General features: G+C 34.8%; 1 protein-coding gene across 5 annotated transcripts in view; it reads right to left on the reverse strand.

Annotated features, from left to right (window-relative positions):
* MON2 (MON2 homolog, regulator of endosome-to-Golgi trafficking) overlaps positions 1-22,830 on the reverse strand; it is a 111,140-nt gene that overhangs the window by 25,652 nt on the left and 62,658 nt on the right. For 4 of the 5 annotated variants that reach the window (XM_002687551.7, XM_010805233.4, XM_024992490.2 and 1 more), the window contains 10 exons: positions 21,245-21,346; positions 20,041-20,151; positions 17,762-17,937; positions 17,014-17,176; positions 16,174-16,467; positions 13,506-13,704; positions 8,342-8,970; positions 3,806-3,949; positions 3,177-3,194; positions 2,756-2,884 (listed from right to left, as the gene is read on the reverse strand). In XM_002687551.7, the coding sequence (XP_002687597.1) occupies positions 2,756-2,884; positions 3,177-3,194; positions 3,806-3,949; positions 8,342-8,970; positions 13,506-13,704; positions 16,174-16,467; positions 17,014-17,176; positions 17,762-17,937; positions 20,041-20,151; positions 21,245-21,346 (1,965 nt within the window). The remainder of the gene's footprint in view (positions 1-2,755; positions 2,885-3,176; positions 3,195-3,805; positions 3,950-8,341; positions 8,971-13,505; positions 13,705-16,173; positions 16,468-17,013; positions 17,177-17,761; positions 17,938-20,040; positions 20,152-21,244; positions 21,347-22,830) is intronic. The other variant, XM_003586085.6, reaches the window with a different exon arrangement.

A 22,830-nucleotide genomic window follows, 5' to 3' on the forward strand; every position in this document is an offset into this window, starting at 1 on the left:
AGCATGCTCTTTTATTCTTAAAGCTAGTCAGAGACTGAATGTGTGTCATATGCCAACAAAAGAATACTAAATTATACATGGGCCACTCTGAATTAACAGGTTATAACTTAAGGTTAGATAGTTTACTACTAGATTAATAGTTTACCAGGATCAGGGGAATGTTAAGTACAACAGATACATTTGACTTATACATTTATTTTTAAAAAATATTTAATGAATATAGAGACTGGCATATTCTATATACTCAATAAATGTATGTGAAACTAGAAAATTCAGTTCTTGCTGTCACAAAGCTCAGTTTCCAAGGAAGGAAGAGCGTTGTCCAATTAACACAATACATGTAGTAAGCGGCATCAACCAACTGTTCAGAAACACAGAAAAGAGATTATTTAATTCCATTAAAAATACAAACTGATTCATATCACTCCTCCAAGTTCAACGCTTCAGTGGTTAAAGAATGTCTGATTCCTTATGATGGCTTGTAAAACCCAAAGCCACTTTTTCAGACCTATTCCAGGCCCTGTTAGCTCCCTAAGTGGGATTTCTCAACAATGCTTTAAAAATATACCATGATCTTTATGTTGTTTAATTGATCTAGATCTCCTTCTCCCTTGTTGCTGGGTATTCCTTCTCCAAATGTTACTTTATTTAACCCTTGCCAGAATCCCATAGGCAGTTTAGTTATTTCCTTGTCAACAGAGGGAAGGGAGAACTTAACTTTTATTCAATACTGACTACTTGGCAAGTATTGTTAAATGCCATATCTCACTTGAATCTCTTAATGGTTAAGACATGAAATTTGCATTGTATTATCCTTCTTTTACAGATGAGAAACACTCTCAGTTTCATTTGCTCCAAAATCACAGAGCAGCAAGTACACAGCAGTGCACTATGCTAATCCAGCTTTCTCTGAACACAAAGCTGCCTCTACTTGGAGGTCTTCACTTAGTACTTAATATATTGCATTATTATTTTTCTTTTTATAGATCCTTTATTGAATTATTAAATGTATGAACTATCTTATTCATTTTTAATCTCTACTATTTCTTAGTACCCGCGACAGAAGTGCTTAAAATTTATTCTCAACAAATCAGGAGATACAAGACAGTTTTGAGGGGATGAGTGGTGAGGGGCAGAAAGAACTATGACAGAAAATCAAGGGAAGAAACAATTTTAAGAAGGCCAGGGGCTTTGCTGGCGGCTCAGTGGTAAACAATCCGCCTGCCAAGGCAGGGTACATGGGTTCAATTCCTGGTCAGGGAAGATCCAACAGGCACTTGAGCAACTAAGCTCTTGTGCCACAACTACCGCGCCTGCGCTCCACAACAAGAGAAGCCACTGCAATGAGAAGCCTGCACGCTGCAACAAAGAGTAGCCCCAGCTCACCCCAATTAGAGAAAAGCCCATGCAGCAACAAAGACCCAGCACAGCCAAAAATAAATAGTTATTTTTTTTAAAAAAAGGCCAGAGCAGTACCATATTAACAAGGAAAATAAAGAATTAGAAAGGGCTTAGAATTTAAAGACTTTTGTCTTCTGTAACTTCAAGTAAGTAGTTTTTTTAGCAGAATATGGAAGTGAGCCTGGGTACAACAGGTTAGAGTGAGTGGTGGTTAGGTGAAGGCTACAAGTTGTTTAAAGGAGCTTAGAAGTAAAGGAAAGTTGAAAGAGAACAATTTTGAGTAAGAAGTCAAATGAGAGAAAGATTTTCCATAAAAGGCTTAATCTTCTTCCCAGGATAAATATAACAGGCTGAAAGAATTAACAGCAAAGAAAGGTGGGAACAGCAAAGGATGAACACAAAGAGAAGGATGAGCCTTGGAACAGAGAAAGGTCTTCTTCCTTGAGGGAAGTGTTCAGCATGCATGCGTGCTAAGTCACTTCAGTCATATCTGACTCTATGGGACCCAATGGACTATAGCCCGCCAGGCTCTTCTGTTCATGGGATGCTCCAGGCAAAAATACTGGAGTGGGTTACTGTGCCCTCCTCCAGGGGATCTTCCTGACCCAGGGACCAAACCCACATCTCTTATGTCTCCTGCATTGGCAGATGGGTTCTTAACCACTAGTGCCACCTGGGACATATTCCCAGGATAAAGTATAAGAGGCTGAAAGAATTGCCAGCAAAGAACGGTGGGAAAAGAAACGGACGAACACAAAGAGAAGGATGAACCATGGAACAGAGAAAGGGCTTCTTCCTTGAGGGAAGAGAGTTCAGATCAGACTGTAATTATCCAGTAAATAAAAGCATCTACATATTAGAGTAAGAGCAAGGTTTAGGTTTGTCCTTCAAAACAGGGGGGGGGGGAAGGAAATAAACTTTGGAGGAATAGGACACACACAACAGCAGATGAATTTTAATAATGGTTGTCCATGCACTGAGGAACTGGCTTTCAAAAAAAGTATGCATGATCAGTTAAATCGATAGGATGAATTGTGAATTTCTCCTTGAATGCTTATCAAAGTATGAGAAATACTGTCCTAAGAAACAAGATGCTTATTGTCTTGTGCCAAAGATGAAAAATCATAAAATTGAATGCATATTTTAAAATATGTTTTATTAAAAAAACCTTCTTATTTCAGAGAAACATCTTCCTAAATAATATTCATGAATGTTGGAGCAAAATCACTATAAATAATAACAGATTATATTTTTCCATTTATTTTAATATATGACAATATACAATTACCTAAAGATAAATTTCAATAATGTTATCATCATTAAATGAAAGTATAAAAATTTTTTTAAAAGATACCTTAATAATATTCTGGAGTACTTTCTCATTCACCACTGCTTTGTGACAGGCTGTTTTTTGATATAAATCCACAACTACGTCTAAAGACCTTTCAGCAAATGGTACATAATTCAAGGCAACCCATTCCGCCTAGAAAGTAATATTTTCACATGGAGTTAAAATAAAAATGAGATTAAATGAAATCATATTGTTTTCAAAGTGAAAGCTTCTTTGTCTTAAAGTTCAGGCCTTGGTTTTAGGTCAGATTGTTTTATTACATGCAAAGTTTTCAAAGAGATATAATTTCATGAAAGAATAATTTTCAGCCAGGCAAAAATTAAAACTATCAGAAAAAGTACATAGAGCATTCTATCAAAAACTGGGAAAGTTGTACTTTATTTGTTGCCAATAGGTTAGGACAATTTTAGGAAATTTAACTCACCGGTGCAAATAGTTGGATCTATTGTGATTCCATTGTGTTGCAAGACAAATAGAATGAGAAAAGTTAATACACATTAAACTACTTTTCGGACCATGTAAAATTATAATTTTTATGTTGAGTGAAGAAAATCAGCACGTGCATGCATTCAGAAATTTATTTTTCCCCTAAGCCAAAACAAAGTTAAAATTTGCCAACTATGGCTAAAAAATATTTTATGTAAAATCCAACTAAATTTCACACCAGTAGTAGACAACTTCTCATTTCTTCATTTTCTATTGCAGGTATCTATTTTAGATAAGAGTAGGACTAGGCATAGGAATTTAGAAGCCATTTTATAGTATGATGAGGACACCAAGAAAGGAACTCTGAAGAAAGATGTACTACAGAGTATCAGGAAAGGCCAAGCTTTCTGGAGAACCACTTGGGAAAAGAAAGCAATAAACAATTAAAAAAAAAGAAGGGGCACAGGTTTTCCAAATAATGTTTCTTTCCAGTTTAAACTGTTAATAGAAATATGAAAGTTCATTTGTGAAAGAAAAAGTTTGGAGATAAAGTCCATCTTAAGTGGAACTGACTACATTTATAAGACATGAAATTTTACAGAGTAAATATAATTTATAGCAAATTACCTGATTATATTTTGCATTTGCAATGTGTTTTGTTTCCAGCTGTCCATACTGTGGAGGTTTACATGAAAATTCTACAAATGCCAGTAACTGGTCAAATATAGCAGGATACATTATCTGCATGTTTTCTGGTCCTACACAGATGGCCTATAAAACAATATATGAACAATAGAATGTATAATCTGAACTCCATTAAGTTCTTTACCACTTATGCTTTTGTTTAATCAAAGAATCTTAAAGACTGTCTTATTTTATGTTAAGCATTATATACTTTTTGAAGCCCTGAAGGACATTTAAACTATTTTAAACTAATATTGAATAAAGTATAGGCTAAATACTTTAATCAGCTAAAAAATACTTTTTAATTAAAAGTGTGGCTTATTACTTAGCAGACTAAACAAAGGGCAAGCACTTAAAGAAAAGTCATGGGCCATTCTGAGGTTCCACAATCTGATCATTTGTTCAGTAACACACACTTTAGACAATTTAGAATGCTTCACTGACCAAGATGAGATTGACTTCTACTTAAGTGCTTAACTGATGACATTAGTTCATGAAAATGACAGCTTATGCCTGCACCATGCATGGACCAGAGACTTTAACAAGTAAGCACGTTCATTACAGTTGGGAAAATAAGTCATGAATGAAAATCTGTTTCTAAAAGAAATGTATGTATTAATTTTTAACAGGGCAGTGTATATTTAGCATCTAATGTATCAATACATAGACTTGATATAAAACAAGAAAAAATTTTAATAAAAATTAAACTTAATGCTACAATTTCATAAAACAAAATGTATATTCAGACACTACAAATTTTAATTACATCAAATATGTTGAAAGAACTTAAATCTCATGTTTTTATTTTGTCTAGCAACAAATGTGTTTTCTCCTCCCATCCTTTCATATTTTCCTGTCTGAGCATTTATCTTTCTCTGTAGGAAAAATATTTAATGATATAATTTATGGAGTATCTAAAATATATTTTTGCTTTCCAAAACAAAAAGCATAATCATTCTACACTTGAGGCACCTTCAAAATACAAAATCAAAATTCAAAGCATCTCAAAATTTTAAGGACTTTCTTTAAAACTATGTGTACAACATGTATATTTTCATACAATCATGGCTTTTTTAACCCGTCAGATAACAGAGTAGTTTTATTCTCCCTCAGAGAACGGGTAGCCATTTAGCTTTAACAAAGTGATCTTGAGATACAAAGTAGATAAGCAAAGTGCTGCCCATACATACCATTAGATCATCCTGTAATTACAATGTGGAAAGCAGAATGAGGATATGTAATACCATCTTCCTCTGTTTGGTCACTTTTCTCAGAAAAAGTGAATGGAGAACTTAAAAAGTATACAGCCTAAAAAAAATTCTCTCTACTAACTAATTTCACAATCTTCTTTATTAACTTCTTGCTGAGTCTTAACTCTTAGAATTAAATATGTAGCAATTACTGTGGAAAAGAGATAATTACCCTAAATGAATTCTTTTATTTTCAATGACAAATAAAGAAAGGAAGGCAGGCAGGAAGGAAGGGAAAGGAGGGGCGGGAGAGAGGAAGAGCAAAATTCTGTGTGAAGACCTTAGAAAACTAAGTATCAAAATTTTTCTGGAAATAGCACCAAATAATGATCTGGACTATATGTTTTGATTTTTTGTGGTGCTTTATAAACAAACAAAACAAAACTTACTAACAGTGTTACAGCTGAATCCTGAGATCTTAAAATACATAATATGGAGTCAATTTAACAACAAACTTCATCTAAGAAAAAGTTATTAGTATTGGCTTTCTTCAATATTCTGAATCAGAAAAGCCTATAGTGTAAATCTGGTGGCAGATTTCAGTCCAAAAGCTAAGAATCAATAAGCATGCTTGTGAAATCACTATAGTCATGGCCAACTCTTTGTGACCCTATGGACCATATGGACCCTATGGAGCCGAAAGGCTCCTCTGTCCGTGGGATTCTCCAGGCAAGAATACTGGAATGGATTGCCATGACCTCCTCCAGGGGATCTTCCAGACCCAGGAATAGAACTTTCATCTCTTAAGTTTCCTGCATTAGCAGACGGGTTCTTTACCACTTTACCTGGGAAGCCCCAATCTATCTGGACAATATTTCCTATTAATCCTTGAAAATTGTGTAAGTGAAAACAAAAAAAGAAACTGGACATCTAACATCTGACATGATTCAAAGTTTCTCTTATTAAGTCATTTAAAATAATTCATTCTGTACTTAGCATGTACTAAGGCCTTTGCAAGACAATATGATAATGAAAATAGTAACAGCTAATGTTTACTGAATGTTTAACTGTGCCAGGCACTAAATGCCTTACAAATACTATCCCACTTACTAAGAAAAAAAGTTACAGAGTTATTATTTCCCTTTTATGGATGAGGAAGCCAAAGTACAGAGAGATTCAGAAAACTGCCCCCATTAAGTAGAAGCCCCATTCACACACAATGTGACAGTGTCTCCTGAAGTACCACTCCAGTAGCCTTGACCATGGAGGTACACATGCTACCAGTTATCAGCCTTCACAAAGGTTAGCAATAAGTAAGATAGATGCAGTCTCCTGATCTCAAAACTTAGGAAAACAGATTATCAAATTCTCATGTCCCCTAGGTATGTAAAAATATCTTGGGGAAAAAAAAAATTAGCCTATAGGACTAAGTCATTTTGGTTGGGAACTAGTGATATGAAAACCAAGAGGAAAAGCACATGACCCTGAAACTCTAAACAATATAAGGGTAAATATGAAATTAGAAATGAGTTTTTCCTTTAAGAAGGAAAACAGTTTTTAATCAGTAAGGTGTTTTGCAGAATAGCTTATTAGTTTAAGAATAAACTTCCAAAGCAAGTATATTTTGCTTGTGAAAAAATTTTCTGACACCTGTGGGGGAAAATATAAAAACACTCTTACTAATAATGAAATATGTTAAGTCTTCTGTTAGGAAATATTAAAGACCCCATATGTTTGAATCACATTCAAGTATTATGAAATATAATTTAAATAATCCCGTAAGTAATAAACAATGGCTAGAGTGAAAATCAGTAATGCAAAATGACATCAACTGATATAAGTAAAAGTTCCAAAGTTTCCAACAATAAAACTTCCTAACTTTCCAACTGAAGGTAAGTGCTTTTTCGAAGCCATTAAAAAAGCTCAAAGCTCAAAACAAATGCCTGCTTGGGATGAACGATTCTATTTGCTCTCTTATTGCTAAAGCAGAGGTTTTGTTCTAAGTAAAATTATATGCTTTTTTCCCTAGAAAAAAAGTTTGGGGGTTTGCTGTTTCTTCTTTGTTTACTATCCTCTACATACGTATAAAACCTGAATTAAACACCTGAGTAAGAGTTCTAGATTATGGGCATCCCACAAGGTCTATGCTCTCCTTTTCTAACTTTTCCATTCCCTCCACAGTAGTCTATAAACAACCTATGCTCACAGTCAGGGAGAAAAAAATTATCACTGACAGGCTACTTTTCTTCTGCCACTGAAAACAAAAGCAGCTCTTTTAATTTCAATTATGAAAAACTGATCCTCCCTGTAATAAAATTATTAAAATGCCAGATTTTCTTACATTTTAAGTTTCTATACAATTTCTCTGCACAGAGTAACTAGGGGTAAGGTGGTCAAGGAATTACTGCTCAGCTAGACCTCCTCCAGAGATAATCAAGGTGTACTATGTTGTAGTAGAAACCACTATTATTACTGTGAAAGTTTTCATCAATCCAGTTGGATATAATGCAATTGTTTAATTAGAAAGCATGATCTGTAGTACCCAAATGGCTACTGATAACACATTTGTAATCAGAATCCACTTCCATTCTAATTTTGTCAGAATGTCATAACTACTTTGCTGGGATCGCAGACTCTTTAGTTCATACTTGTTTTGTTCAACATTTTGGTGGTTGTTAATTGTGCTAACAATTACCTTGACAATTTAAAGAATTCTTTGATTTTGATCTAGTCTTGTTTGCCAACTGGAATTTGCTTAACAATTTTTAGATCTGTTTTAATTTTTTTTTTTGGAGTAACAAAACACATATGGGTTAAAATATATCTTTTAAAATTTCTGTGAGGTAAACACTTTACAAATTTATTCTTATTTTTTAATGGGTTTCTAACAATTCAAGAGCTAAAATTAAAATACAGATAAAAAATATATAATCCCATTGCTAATTAATTTTCTAATTACAGAAATACTTTACTAAAGTTATCACTCCAAAAGTACATATTCTTGTGAAGAGTTGAATGAACAAATCAAAAATGCTGGTGAAGAGAAATAAGAGCATGCAGGCAGTTTCCTGAAGACTCTCAAAATAAACCTGAATTACCTTTTAAAATATATTAGAAAAATACAAATGTTAAAATTAACTGGATCTTTACAATCTTGAATGCATCCCAAAGTATACATACATAACAATCTTGATGATCCAGAATTTATCCCAAAAATTATTTAGCAAAGTAAAAAAATTCAAGAGAACCATATGCATTATTGCTTAGACAGCCACTAAAATTCGATTACCTTTTGGAGAACATCTAGAGCTGTAAGTACAGCTTCCTGTAAACTTGTCAAAACTGCTTCAGTGTAAGATGGAAGAATGAAAGGGGAGGCATCTGAACTTATTGGGACTGAAACAGCACGGTGCAATATGACTCCCAACTTCTGCAAGTCATCCATGTTGAAACCAGTTTTTATGTGTTGGTAGAGAGCTGGAAATATCTGAATTAAAGCTGTAAGAAAAGGCTGGCTGGGAATGAAAGTTAGTTTATCCAATGTAATAGGAGGCTTGGTGCTTTCAGATCCAATTCTGTACCAGGTGTTCCATGCAGCCCACCAGAGATTCAAATCTTCAAGCTCATCAGTAACTACAGGTGGCTCAGAGCTGCTATATCTTCCAAGTCTTTCTCCAATGGAATCTGTTCTTACAAATGGCCTGTTCAGGCTAGGGCCCGATATAGGCCCTAAAAGGACAGGCGCCGGGACATTAACTGCAGGTGGTGTCTCAGGCTTATCTGAGTCTCTGACAGGGGACACAATCTGTAAAATTTCCTGGAAGCTTTTCAGTGCAGCCAGAGATACTTCATTGTTTTTGCTGAGTGCTGCTGATTGTATATGGTCAAGAAGAACATCCCATGCTCTTGAAAAATCTCCTATATGAAGAAGAGGAAAAAAAAATTATTACCATAAAAGTGATCAAATTGTCTCTATTAGACACTTGAAAGTTTATCTGCTTTATGTTTCTGCTTAAATTCCTACAGAAGTAGAAAAAGATATGCTTAGGCACTAACAATGTGAGTTAAAACCATTACAACCCAAAAATCCAGTAAAAAAATTTTGTCAGATACAGGAATAAATGGCACTAAGAAAAGGATAATGAGTATATCAAACAAGGTTTTGAACTTTAAACTCCATAAATGTATGTATACACCCTTCTATCCTAATATCTCTGCCGAAGGAGAACAGAATAAAAACTTAAAAGAGTGAAAACAAAAAATTTTCAGTAACATCTTCAATCTAACCATCTACCTTTATTAAGATGGTCCCATTCTTAAGCATATAGGAAAAGTTATGACAGTATGATACACATTTTTTACCTAAATGTTTAAAATAAACTAAGTCATACTCCATAAAAATCTTAACTTTACACTTGGGTTTTCAGATTTAAATAATTTTATAGCTGCGGAATTCTGGTAAACATTTTCCCCCCATATCAGTAAGTTGCCAGAACATGCACCATAAATAAGACTGTCCTTTTACCATGAGGCTAAACTTATTTCTCTCATGTAAAATCAAGTCAACTGATCTACTGTCAGCACAGCATGGGCTGAATGGTGGTTGCTGTTTCCACTAATCATTTCAATCTCTTGATCTATTCCTGTGACCAACTGAGCACATTTATAATGAAACTCTCTACAATGAAACCAGGTGTGGTTTGTTTCTATTACTGTTGTTGTTCAGTCATTAAGCCATGGCCAACTCTTTTGCAACCCCATGGACTGTAGCCCACCAGGCTCCTCTGTTCAAGGGATTTCCTAGGCAAAAATACTGGAGTAGATTGCCATTTCCTTCTCCATGGGATCTTCCTGACTCAGGGATCAAAGCTGTGTCTCCTGCATTGGCAGGCAGGATCAGAGGAATTGACATTTTGCAAAGAATAACATAAGTAGGCTATGAAATATAGAGATAACTGTGTTTTAAAGACTCACTTCACAAAAGCTATCAAAGACTAGGTTTTTTCAAGAAGGGATAAACCCATATAACTGAGGAAGCATTCAATGAATTGGAAAGCTGGAACTAAGTCTGGTATAAAACAGTAAGCACTGCACTGCTTTACAGGATAGACTATTAACACTTGTTCAGTTATATGTTTCTTCCTCTCCATACTCTTTTAATTAAAACTGAAGTATAATTTATATACAACCAAAAAACAGGCTTTTTAGTAACTGTTCAAACAGTTTTAACAAATTTTGTTTAAAAACTATCAAAACAGCAAAACAAAATACTTCTGCTTGTTGCCATCCAAGTTCAAAAATCAGATTAAACATTACATTCACCTACCAGAATGGTGACCTAGTCTCAGGTCTAAAATATTCCATGCTATAAGAAGGAAAAATATCTGCAGTTCTTCTATTAATATACTCCATGTCTAGGAAGAAGTCCTCTTTCTAAAAGACTAAGTATAATTACATATTGTACTTCATTATGTTAAAACATTACTTTTTAAAAATTCTTAATTTTTTATACAATTTTCAAAGGTTATATTCTATTTACAATTATTATAAAATACAGCCTATATTCTCCATGTTGTAAAATACATCATTCTAGCCTATCTTACATCTAATAGTTCACACATCCCAGTCCCTTTATCCCTACGTTGCCCTGCTTCCTCCCTCTCCCCACTGGTAACAGTCAGTTTGTTTTCTGTCTCTGGGAGTCTTGATTCTTTTTTGTTATTCTCACTAGTTCACTGCATTTTTTAGATTCCACACAGAAGTGATATCACACAGTATTTGTCTTTCTCTGTTTGACTTATTTCACTTAGCATAATGCCCTGCAAGTCCACCCATGGGGCTACAAGTGGCAAAATTTTCAACTGCAAGAAAAAAAAAAACTACAAAACACAAACATGTGGAGGCTAAACAGTATGCTACTGAAGAGCCAATGGGTTACAACAGAAATCAAAGAGGAAATCAAAAAATACCTAGAGACAAATAAAAATGAAAACACAATGATCCCAAACCTATGAAAGTGAAAGTCGCTCAGTCATCTCTTTGTGACCCCAAGGACTATACAGTCCATGGAATTCTCCAGGCCAGAATACTGGAGTGTGTAGCCTTTCCCTTCTCCAGGGCATCTTCCCAATCCAGGGATTGAACCCAGGTCTCCTGCACTGCAGGCAGATTCTTTACCAGCTGAGCCACCAGGCCAGCCCCTCAAACCTATGGGGCACCAGCAAAAGCAGTTCTAATAATAAAGCTTATAGCAATACAAGCTTCCCTCAGGAAACAATAAAAACCTCAAATAAACAACCTAACCTTACACCTAAAGGAACCAGAGGAAAAAGAACAAAATCCAAAGTTAGGAGAAGGAAAGAAATATAAAGATCAGAGCAGAAATAAATGAAATAGAGACTTAAAAAAAAAACAGAAAAGGTCAATGAAACTAAAAGCCGGTTCTTTGAAAACACTGATAACCTTTAGCCAGCCTCATCAAAACAAAAAGGTTGAGGACCCAGATCAATAAAATCAGAAATGAAAAAGGAGATATTACAACTGATACCACAGAAATACATAGGATCATAAGAGACTACTATGAACAACTATACACCAATAAAACAGACAACCTAGAAGAAATGGAGAAAATCTGAACCATGAAGAAACAGACAATACGAACCATTATCAGTAGTGAAATTGATTCAGCAATTTTAAAACTCCCAACAAAGAAAAGTCCAGGACTAGATGGCTAAACAAGTGAATTCTACCAAACATTTAGAGAAGAGTTAATGCGTATCTTTCTCAAACTACTCAAAAAAATTGTAGAGGAAGGAACACTTCTGAACTCATTCTATGAGGCCAGCATCATCTTGATACCATAATCTTATTCTAAAATAATAATAAAAACCATTTCCTAGTGTTAAATCATAAAAAAAATCATTGAAACTACATGAACTGCATCATGTCTTCATTTTTAAAAATCTAAATCTGTATCTATTACATCTTAGCTTTTAAGATAAAGTACCACAGAGGTATTAAAAATGATTATTATTTGTCAAAACTTAGCAAACACACAGTTAAGATTAGCACATTTCATTGTATGTAAATTTTATATGAAAACAAAAAACTAGAATTTAAAACGTGTATATATAGACATCAAATATATAGATCATCAAATATATAGGTATGTGATATGTATGAGCCTTAAAATGCACATAATAAACACCACACAAAAATGCCAATGAAAATCATAAATATGCTTATGCTTTTAACATAATGAGAAGAAAAAAGCCAAACATAAAATAAGAAGTTGAAAAATTAATATGTACAGCTTGCTCACAGTTATGTGCAAAAGTATTTGTTCACTTTTCTCAACCACTCCCATGCCTACCACTAGAATTGAAGGTATTATAATCTACACTAGTTTCTCAGTCTCAATCCTACTGACATTTTGGGTTGGATAATTCTTTGTTGTACGGGCTGTCCTATGCATTGTAAGATATGTAGCAGCATCCCTGGCTTTTACTTCCCCAGAAGCCAATGTGCATGCCCCTGCCTAGTTATAACAACCAAAATGTCTCAGACGTTGTTAAATATCCTGTGGGGGGAAGGAGGAGGTTGGGCAAAATTGGCCCTGGTTGAGAAGCACTGATCTATTTATATTTATACACCACCAAGTTTCCTAACCAATCTAATAGTATCCTACCATTCTTCTTTATGACCATTCCATTCCATACATACCATCTGAAGGGATCTTTCTGAACTCCATATATGAACACATCACATCATGGATTAAAATCTTTCAGTGGTTTTCAGTGCTCTTAGACTGAAGTCTTCTGAACGTAACCTACAATGTGCTGCAACATCTGGCCTCTACCTCTACAACCTCACTGAGAATCACTCTTTTCCGTGTTCTCTTCATTCTAGACCTTCAAACGTGCCAGGGGCCACAGCATCTCCATCTCCTCAATCTTCTTTCATCTCTTTTATACATACTCTCTGCCTGTAAGGCTCTCCCCAGTTCATCCTACCCTTGCCTGATGAACTACTATTCAGATAAAACATTGCTTTCTCAGGGAAGCCTATATATACATCACTGGCCTGGTCAAGTATCTACTATAAGCTCACAATCTATTATAAGCTCCTTTGTAGCACTGATCATTGCAGCAATCTTCTATTTATTTATGTAATTATAGTTCCTCCTTCATACCCAGGATATATCAAGGACAGTAGGTATCTGGCTCATCACTGTATCCCCAAGACATGCCCACAGTAGGTACACATAATTTTTCAAGGAAATGAATGAAAACGTTTATGCTCATACACATACCACACATAACAACAAAGACTGGCAATTAAATGGATTATTCTTAGAAAATAACAATGTATATAATCTGTGAAGAATCTGTATTTTCCAAATTTCCTTTAACATTAATTACTTGTATACTCAGAAAAAAAAAATGTACATCTACCTAAAGGTTGAAGTAAATATCTTCTGGTGTTGAAGATTCTTGCAACTCCGGCCAATGTTAAAACCCATGTCTCAGCCCACTGCTTCTCTGCTGTGTCCCTTGAATGATGAATGAGAATATTGCCACCTCCAGACTCAATCTTTTCTTTGTCTGCAGTGGTAGAAGACTCTCTAACTCGGTCCAGCAGATGAAAGAGAACCTGAATATTTGTGATAATGCATATAAAAATACTGACAACATAGCATAAATAGCAGCATAGGAAATTAAGCATTGTTACAAAGAATTATACCTGACATTCTGATCAATCCCTGTATTTTAGAGGAAACTGACCAACAGAGGTATCCTTATATTCTTAAGTTTATCCTTAAGGCCATGGAATATAAAAATTTAAAGTAAACCGAACAGACTATCACTTAAGACCTGTTGAACTGAGTGCCAATGGAGCACATAAGGTATAATGTACAAGAAGGGAATGCAGCTAAAGAGAAGGGTCCAGCAAAAAATGTAAGTATAAAAAAAAAAAATTTAAGTATGAGTGACATCTAGATAGAGGTAACTACTGAAATTTCATGTCTGGATGAGGATGCTTGAAAAAAATCAAGTAGGAAGCAGCTGGAATTTGGGGGATGTTTATTTAAAATGTAGATTCAGGGGAAGGCATAGGGGCCAAGAAAATAAAACAAAATTGAATAAAGAAGCAGATGCACACTGTGAAACAGAAGCCAAAAGAAATTTCAAGGAGAAAATAATCAACACTATTAAATGTTATGAAAAAATGAGCAGTATGAAAAACTGAGCACAGGGCAAGAGATCTGGCAATTAGAAGACTACCTGTAGAGCCAACGAACAAGTTCTGTGGTTCTAAAAACATGGTCTCAGAACCAGCCCCATCAGCATCACCCAAAAGCTTCATAGATATGCAAATTCTCAGCCTCCATGCCACAGGAAAGAAATCAGAACCTCTAGGGGGCTGGGTACAGTGGCTCAGCAATTTGTGCTTTAACAAGTCCTCTAGGAGATGCTGTTACATGCTAATGTTTAAGATACTCTGAAGTAGAATAATCTGGATATCAAATTACAAGGGGTAAGGGAATGCAGTGGACGTGAAAAAGAAAAAATTATTAATACTGAGATTTAGGCAGCAAGATTAATAATGAAGTTAGGAAAAGGAAACAGGAGTCAGAGAAAATATCAGTTTTAAAATAGTAAAGGACTCTTAAGCTTGTTTGTGATCTGATAAAGCTAGGGAAAGGAGTTGAAACAAAAGACACAGGAGGGAATAGGGCTTTCAATTATTTTTATTAGGAACATACATTATTAATTTTTTAAGAAGACATTTTGAGGTCTTTTTATTAAACTTAAAACACGGTTAAATTCAGTTAAAGTTTACCATACTGTCTACTGTCAAACTTACTAATTTCAAAAATTCACAAAAGCAGTGAAAGGATTATAAATAAGAGTTTTATTAAAATGGAACAGATTAAGCAACAAAAAAGAGGAGAGCCTTTTAGCAAAGACGGGATACTCACTAATAAGCTTCTGACTTTGCAAGAATGTTTTAAAAAGACGATAAAAATGAAAAATTAAAAAATGAAACTGCATACTTGAACAAATGTAGAATTTACAAATGGGAGGTGGTTTTTGTTTGGTGAGTCTACAAACAAATTTCACTATTATTGATATTGTTTATAAAGTTCTCATTTAATTATATTTGAATTATATGTGGTAGTTTAGCAGCTACTGGTTTTTACCACCAGGAAAATGGGGAAACAGAAGTGCAAAGGCAGAAATCAAAGGGATAAAAAAATGAGGCTTATAGGGGTGGGATGGGAGAGAGACTCAAGAAGAGGGGAAATATATCTATATATGGCTGATTCCCTTTGTTGTATGGCAGAAACCAATACCACATTGTAAAGCAATTATCCTCCAATTAAAAAAAATGAGGCTTTAAGTATTTAATTTGCTAATATGCAAGGTGCAATTAAAAATATTATAAAGCTAACATTTCCTGTTTTGCCAAATGCACAAATGGATGGAAATTCTTCTTTAAAAATTAATAGGAACAAAAAAACATATTTATGTAAAACTGAATCACTTTTCTGTGTACCTGAAACAAACATAAGATTCTAAACCAACTATATTTCAATAAAAAAACTAAAAATACAATATACTAACGTGTATATATGGAATTTAGAAAGATGGTAACAATAACCCTGTTATTACGAGACAGAAATAGAGACACTGATGTATAGATCAGTCTTATGGACTCTGTGGGAGAGGGACAGGGTGGGGAGATTTGGGACAATGGCATTGAAACATGTATAATATCATGTATGAAACGAGTCGCCAGTCCAGGTTCGATGCACGATACTGGATGCTTGGGGCTGGTGCACTGGGACGACCCAGAGGGAGGGTATGGGGAAGGAGGAGGGAGGAGGGAGGAGGGTTCAGGATGGGGAGCACGGGTATACCTGTGGCGGATTCATTTCAATGTTTGGCAAAACTAATACAATATTGTAAAGTTTTAAAAATAAAATTAAATTTTAAAAAAATAAAAAACAAACAAAAAAAAACTAAAAAAAAATTTTTAATTTTAATTTGTTGTTGCTGAAAATGCATAAAAGCATGTCTCAATTAATAACTGATAACTCAAGGTATTTTACGGTACCTTCCAAATAACAGTGTGCCACGTTGAGTGCTGTAATAAAGTTCCATGTGCACCAATTGTTGAAAACAGAGTTTGCCCTGCACTCTTCCGGACAGCAGGACGGGGATCTACACATAGTTCACCCAATTTTGCATAAAGACACAACCACAAGCAGTCAAACGGTGGTGCAGGGTGGAATGGCCGATTCAAAACCACGCCTTTTTCTTCTGCCTGCTTTTGCTGTGCTGCCTCTTCTTTATTTAATTCCTTTTCAATAGTTTCTCCTCTTTGAAAAAAATAATCTGAAATATTCCACTAAAGAGCCAAGGAGAAAAATATCTATTCAGAGATTTTTATTTTAAACACATAGATATGCAACAGATAGATTTTCAGAATAAAACTTAAAAGCAATTACTTCAGAAACTCTTTTCCTAACAGAATGGATTTAATGAAAATATCTCTTCCTCTGTCAAGTTTATCTATCTCATTTCAGAATTTCAGAGTGCAACCTTTAATTTTTAATATTTTTTAAAAATTGGATTTAAAATTTAAATTTTATGTTACTATCAGTAGAGTCAACTGATTTCTCTTGTATGTACCATTATTTGTTTCCTAAATCCTCCCATAACAAATCTTATATAAACCAAATTTCAGCTCAACAGATCAAAATTATTCCACATATTCAGCTCTTAAAGAATTATTTCTTAAATAATATTACTTAACCCTTCATACAATATGTTTGGCATGTACTTAAAAGTCATTTAAATGATTCCTCCAGAGTCAAAAGCACACTTGCTTAGCACTCACTCTCAGTTGCAAACAGTGATTTCTAGATTATATAAGAAAGGCAATCATACTTACCAATAAACCTATTGAAGTTAAACTAATATTAAGTTCTTGGTTATGAAGTCCAAAGCTACCTGCAACATCTACAACTATTTGCAGGCAAGTGCAAGGCATTGTTGGTAGAAAATCTGTCACAACCAACTGAAGACACTGGAATGCTGTTCGTATCAAGGATTCTCTGAAAAACAAAAGAAAATCTATATTCATGTATTTAAGAGAAATGGAAGGAAAAATACATACATTAATTTGAATAAATCAAAATTTTATCTTAAAATTGGAACAAGAAAATCTTCTCTAACATAGTACTCACATAGTACTTCAACATTTACATAAATGTAAAAAAGATATGCTTAATTAAAATAATTAACAAACAAAAATAAAGCAGCTCAGGGGCATAAGAAAAGCAGTAAACTAAAAAAAGAAAATATGTATTAATACCATATTATTTTTATTCTGCATAAACTAGCCAAACAAAATTTAGACATTGAATGAGAAAGGGAAAGTTTGTTTGATGGATTTTTCTTATTGTAAGAACCTTGTATTCATATATAAATGATAAAGAAATAGCAATTTTTCCATCCTTCCAAAATAAAAGTGAGCCCTAATGATTCCCTACAGCCCCCTGGGAGTAGGGTAAGGAAAACTATTTTAGATCATAAACTTAAGCAAAAAAGGCATACATAAAAAATTTACGATCATTTCATAATTTTAGGCAGAATTCCCTTTTCCTATTACTTTTTGGATGTTAATTTTAAACACTTACCCTTGATCATTTCTGATCGCTCCCATAACTCCCAGCACTAATGGCCATCCAGGTCCAAGACTATCTCCTTGACTCTGAAGAATCTGCAGCACACACTCTAATTGCTTGAGTCGTATATCTGGATGATTAATATTCGACATCTCCTTTAATGGGTTCAATAAAAGCAATTGCAGCCTCTGAAAAGAAGGTAAGAAGCTAATCAGCGAAGTTCCAGAACATGGAAAGGTTCTACTATTGTCTTTCAAGTTTAAATTCACCTTCACTCAGACTGCAATGGTAAAAAGAAATTTTTTAGTAAAATAAATATCAAAAATGATTTCTTTAACAGTAATCATTAGGATTATCTTGTCATCTAAGTCTTTTTTAAAAAAAATAATTTAATTAATTAATTTATTTTTGCTGTCCTGGGCCTTTGTTGCCGTACGGGCTTTTCTTTAGTTGCAGCGTGAAGGGGCTACTCTCTGGTTGCAGTGCATGGGTTTCTCACTGTGGTGGCTTCTCTTGTTGCAGAGCATGGGCTCTAGAACACACAGGCTTCAGTAGCTGCAGCATGTGGGCTCAACAGTTCCAGCTCCCATGCTCTAGAGCACAGGCTCAGTAGCTGTGGCCCATGAGCTTAGTTTCTCTGCAGCATGTGGGATCTTCCCAGATTAGGGATTGAAACCGTGTCTCCTGCATTGGCAGATGAATTCTTTACCACTGAGCCACTGGGAAGCCCCATAAGTCTTTTTAAATTTTTTATGTTTTAGCCACAGAAGTAACATGTGGGAGCTTCGTTCCCCAACCAAGGATGGAACCCACCCCTCCTGCATTAGAAGCACGGATTCCCAATCACTGGACTTCAGGGAAGTCCCTAAGTCTTATATTTTAATAACAGAAAATAAAAATCTATCTTCAAGATACTATATTTCAGGATAAATAGGGAGTAACCTGATGTTAAAAGGTATTAAATCTACAGATCCATATACAAATGAATCTCACTATAGAAAATATACCCTATATATTTAGCTCTATTTGGAGAGAAGAAAATAATTTCCAATTTTCAAAATTTCATTTACTCTATTAATGTGTACCACATGTATTTAAATTTAAGTCTCAATACTCCTAAAAATGAACTAGCAGACAAAGAGGACACAAAACCACAAAATTTTTTTACTGTTAAAAAGTGAAAAAAGTACTTTGTTCTACTCCTTTAGCATTTGAAAGCACCTGCCTTAGCTTTAGTTTTCTCTCCAAGGATACATTTAGTTGGTTCACTGACTGAACAAACATATTAAGCTCTTACCATGTGCCAGGTATTAAGCTGGATGCTAAGACTATATACATGGACAGGGCTTTACAAAAAAATTAGACTGCAATAGGAAAAAAATATGCAATCACTAAAATGTAAGCTATAAAAATTAAGGAACTTTTCTGTCTTGTACATCATTCTGTTACAAGAGTTAAAATACTGCCTGGCATATAGTATGTACCCAATAATTATTTGTTGAGGAAATTTGCAGAATACATCCACATACACTACAGTAAGATAGTAAGGGCAATGTGAATGGCTATTAAATGCCTCATTCCTATTCAATCTTTAAACAAAACTTTGGTGGGCTTTTTAAAACTGTATAAGATATATGTGAATGATTATGGGAGTCAGGAAAAAGGATTCACAACAAAAGAAAACTCTGAAAGTATAAAATAACCTTTAAAATTATTTAAAAATAAAAATCTATTTTATTGTGCTTGCCTCTTCTGCCACTTGTTTCTCCCCATATAAGGGCTTCCCAGGTGGCACAATGGTAAAGAATCCACATGCCAAGGCAGGAGACACGGGTTCAATCTCTGGGTAGGGAATATCCCCTGGAGGAGAGTATGGCAACACTCCAGTATTCTGGCCTGGAAAACTTCATGGACAGAGGACCTTGGAGGGCTACAGTCCATGGGACCACAGAGAGCTGGACACGGCTGAGTGACTAAGCACGCAAGGGTAGTGAGTAGGGGGAAGAAAAAAAAAAAAAAAAGACAGGTAAGGACCAAAGGAAAAGAGGCTAACAAAGTATGAAGACTTAGCACTGCATGAAGAAGGAATCTTCTAGATGGGGAGACCAATTCTAGGTAATTTATTACTTAAGTTTAGTGCTATTATAAGAAAATTTAAAAAAATTTTTAATATAGATAATCCTGAAAATCCAGGATTATCAACCTTCTGTAAGAGATCCACGGCCTACAAATAAAGTTACATATGGGAAAGGATGACTTTAAGTAATTTTAAAAAAGGTTCTTTCTTTTACCTGGTTTTGTGAAAGTGGAGGATCATGGTTAAATGTTAATCCTGCTTTAATAAGTGAAGTTAAGGCTTCTGCTCCCCATTCTCTCATTCGAGAGTTTGGATGCTGGCACACCTAAGGGTACATACATATGGAACAAAAATTAATCTTTAATTTGTATACTTAAGCTATACATCACACATTAATTTAAGAAAAACTAAAACATTGCATTTCATACTCGTCCACATTTAAAAAATCATATAAAATGTTTGTCAATAAGGGTTGAAGAAATTATGAAAATATACAAAATGTAAGTAAGCTTACCTTCTGAATACGAGGCAAGAGGAAGCAATAAAGAGATAGAAGATAAAAGATGAAACTAAACAACTCACAGAAAAGAAAGGATTTCATAAAAGTAAATGATGTCACCACAGTAAACAGAAGAAGCAGACACTAAGGTTCCTAATCTGCTCTATCTTCATAATCAAATACTTAGCTAAAATTTTAAAAACGTATTTTTTGCCATTTGATGAGAATTCCATAATGAAGAAATGTGTATATATTCTGTAATAGCTCATTAAAATAATCCCCCAAAAATGGAGGGAAAAAGAAGAAAGGACTTTTTTTTACTAAAAACAGTACCCTTCTCAGATTACTAAAATAATATGAAACAATGAGGGCAACTGAAACCTAAACTGCTCATGAACATGTATTTGACAGAAGCAGTTGTCAATAAGAAGCAACCAAGTATTCAGATTCACTCAAGTTTGAATACAAATCCAGACAAAATGCCCTGGTACTATCTATAATTAGTGATACTGAGGTTTTTTCCCTTTTGTAGAAATGTTACCTCATAATCACAGGGAAGTCTGTAAAGGAGCAGTGTCTAATACTAAGTCTCAGTCCTAATTGCCTTGAAGTTTTAGAACCAGCTGAAGCTGAGGGGATCAAAAGAGTATATAATAAAAGAAAGGGGACCCAAACTAACAGGTGAAGGAGACATCAGAGATTTCATTGTTATAGCACTCATTTTTAGTCATAAAGTCTTCAACCTATTCCTTTACCAAAATGATTACTATAAAACTTTCGTCCCTGATAAAATATAGAGAGAGAAGTACAAGAAAAAATGTTAATGCTGATTTTTCTTATGGTTATACAGCATCACTAATTCACTGTGTAAGTCTTTATTATAAATAAAAAGTAAATATAATAAAGAAACAGAGGTTACCTCAAGTAGATGGCCAGTTAGAGGTCTCCATAGAATTTCTATACGGTGCATGTTAACTAGACCAGTTTCTAACAATTTGGCAACAGCAAAAAGAGATGGTTCCTAGAAGAAAAACATATTTTTTATATCATAAGGAGAATTAGAGTATTTCAACTGTAAACCAAACTGAGAAACTGTAAAGAACATGACTATAATTAATATACTTAATTAATTAGAAATAAATATGACATAACCTCAGTTATCATATTGACAAGCCTTTCAGTCCACCCTCAAGCATCTAAAAAGTGTTAGTTGCTCAGCTGTCTCCAACTCTTTGCAACCTCATGACTGTAGCCTGCCAGGCTCCTTTGTCCATGGGATTCTCCAGGCAAGAATACTGGAGTGAGTGGTGGTGGGGGTGGTTTAGTCACTATGTCGTGTCCAACTCTTGCGACCCCATGGACTGTAGCCTACCAGGCTCCTTTGTCCATGGGATTCTCCAGGTAAAAATACTGGAGTGGATTGCCATTTCCATCTCCATGGGATCTTCCTGACCTAGGGATCGAACCTGGGTCTCCTGGATTGCAGGTGTATTCTTTACCATCTGAGCCACCAGGAAGCCCTCAAGTATCTAATATGACTCCTAATTGAAAAATTTGGTTGGGAAGAGACTGCTTTAGTGGGGAAACTTTGAAAATTCAAAAACTATACCAGACACACAGAATGTGTGTCTTCTGACCAAAATTTTGCTATGGACTGAATTGTGATCCGCCCCTCCCACCCTCCAACACTGCTCCCAAACTTCATATGCTGAAACTAACCCTGAGGGTGATGACATTTGGAGATAGGGTCTATAAGAAGGTAATTCAGGTCAAATGAAGTCCTAAGGGTGGGGCCCCAATACATTAAGTTTAACGTCCTCATAAGAAGAGACACCACACAGCTTGTGAGCTTATGTGCACTCCATTTCCCTCTTCCTCCCCCTTTTCCCTTCCTTCCCCTCTTTCCCTGCCATGTAGGGACACAGTAAGAAGTCAGGCATCTTTCAATCCGGAAGAGAGTCTACACAAGAGCTGACCATGCTAGCATCCTGATTTTGGACTTCTACCTTCTAGAATTATGAGAAAATTAATTTCCATAGTTTAAGTTACCCAGTCTATAGTATTTTGTTATGGCAGGCTGAGCTAACTAATATACATTCTTATTAGTAAAGTCTTCAAATGCTTAGGTTTTATATGTGAATATCAGGAAAAATGAAGAAAAAACAAAAACAAAGGTAACAGACACCGGGGGAAAGAACAATGATGTCAAGAAGGAGGAGGTAAAGGTTGTCAGTTTAGACCCTAATAAAAGAGTTGCAGAGAAAGAAGACAAACCACTTTCCTCAGTCACTGGCATTTCAACAGAAAGCGAATCAGTATACTTCATAAATAGCTGAATTACTCAGTCCATGTGTTAGAAGAACAGTTTCAGTAAAAAGTTCAAAGGGCAACTATCTCTAATCCAATTTTAATAGAGATAGTAAAACATACTTAAATGTAGACTAAGCTGACTAGAATTATGAGAATTTTTTGATAAACAGCTGTAGTACTTCAAATGGAGACAAT

Source organism: Bos taurus, chromosome 5, assembly GCF_002263795.3.
Source record: "Bos taurus isolate L1 Dominette 01449 registration number 42190680 breed Hereford chromosome 5, ARS-UCD2.0, whole genome shotgun sequence".
NCBI classification, from domain to species: domain Eukaryota; kingdom Metazoa; phylum Chordata; class Mammalia; order Artiodactyla; family Bovidae; genus Bos; species Bos taurus.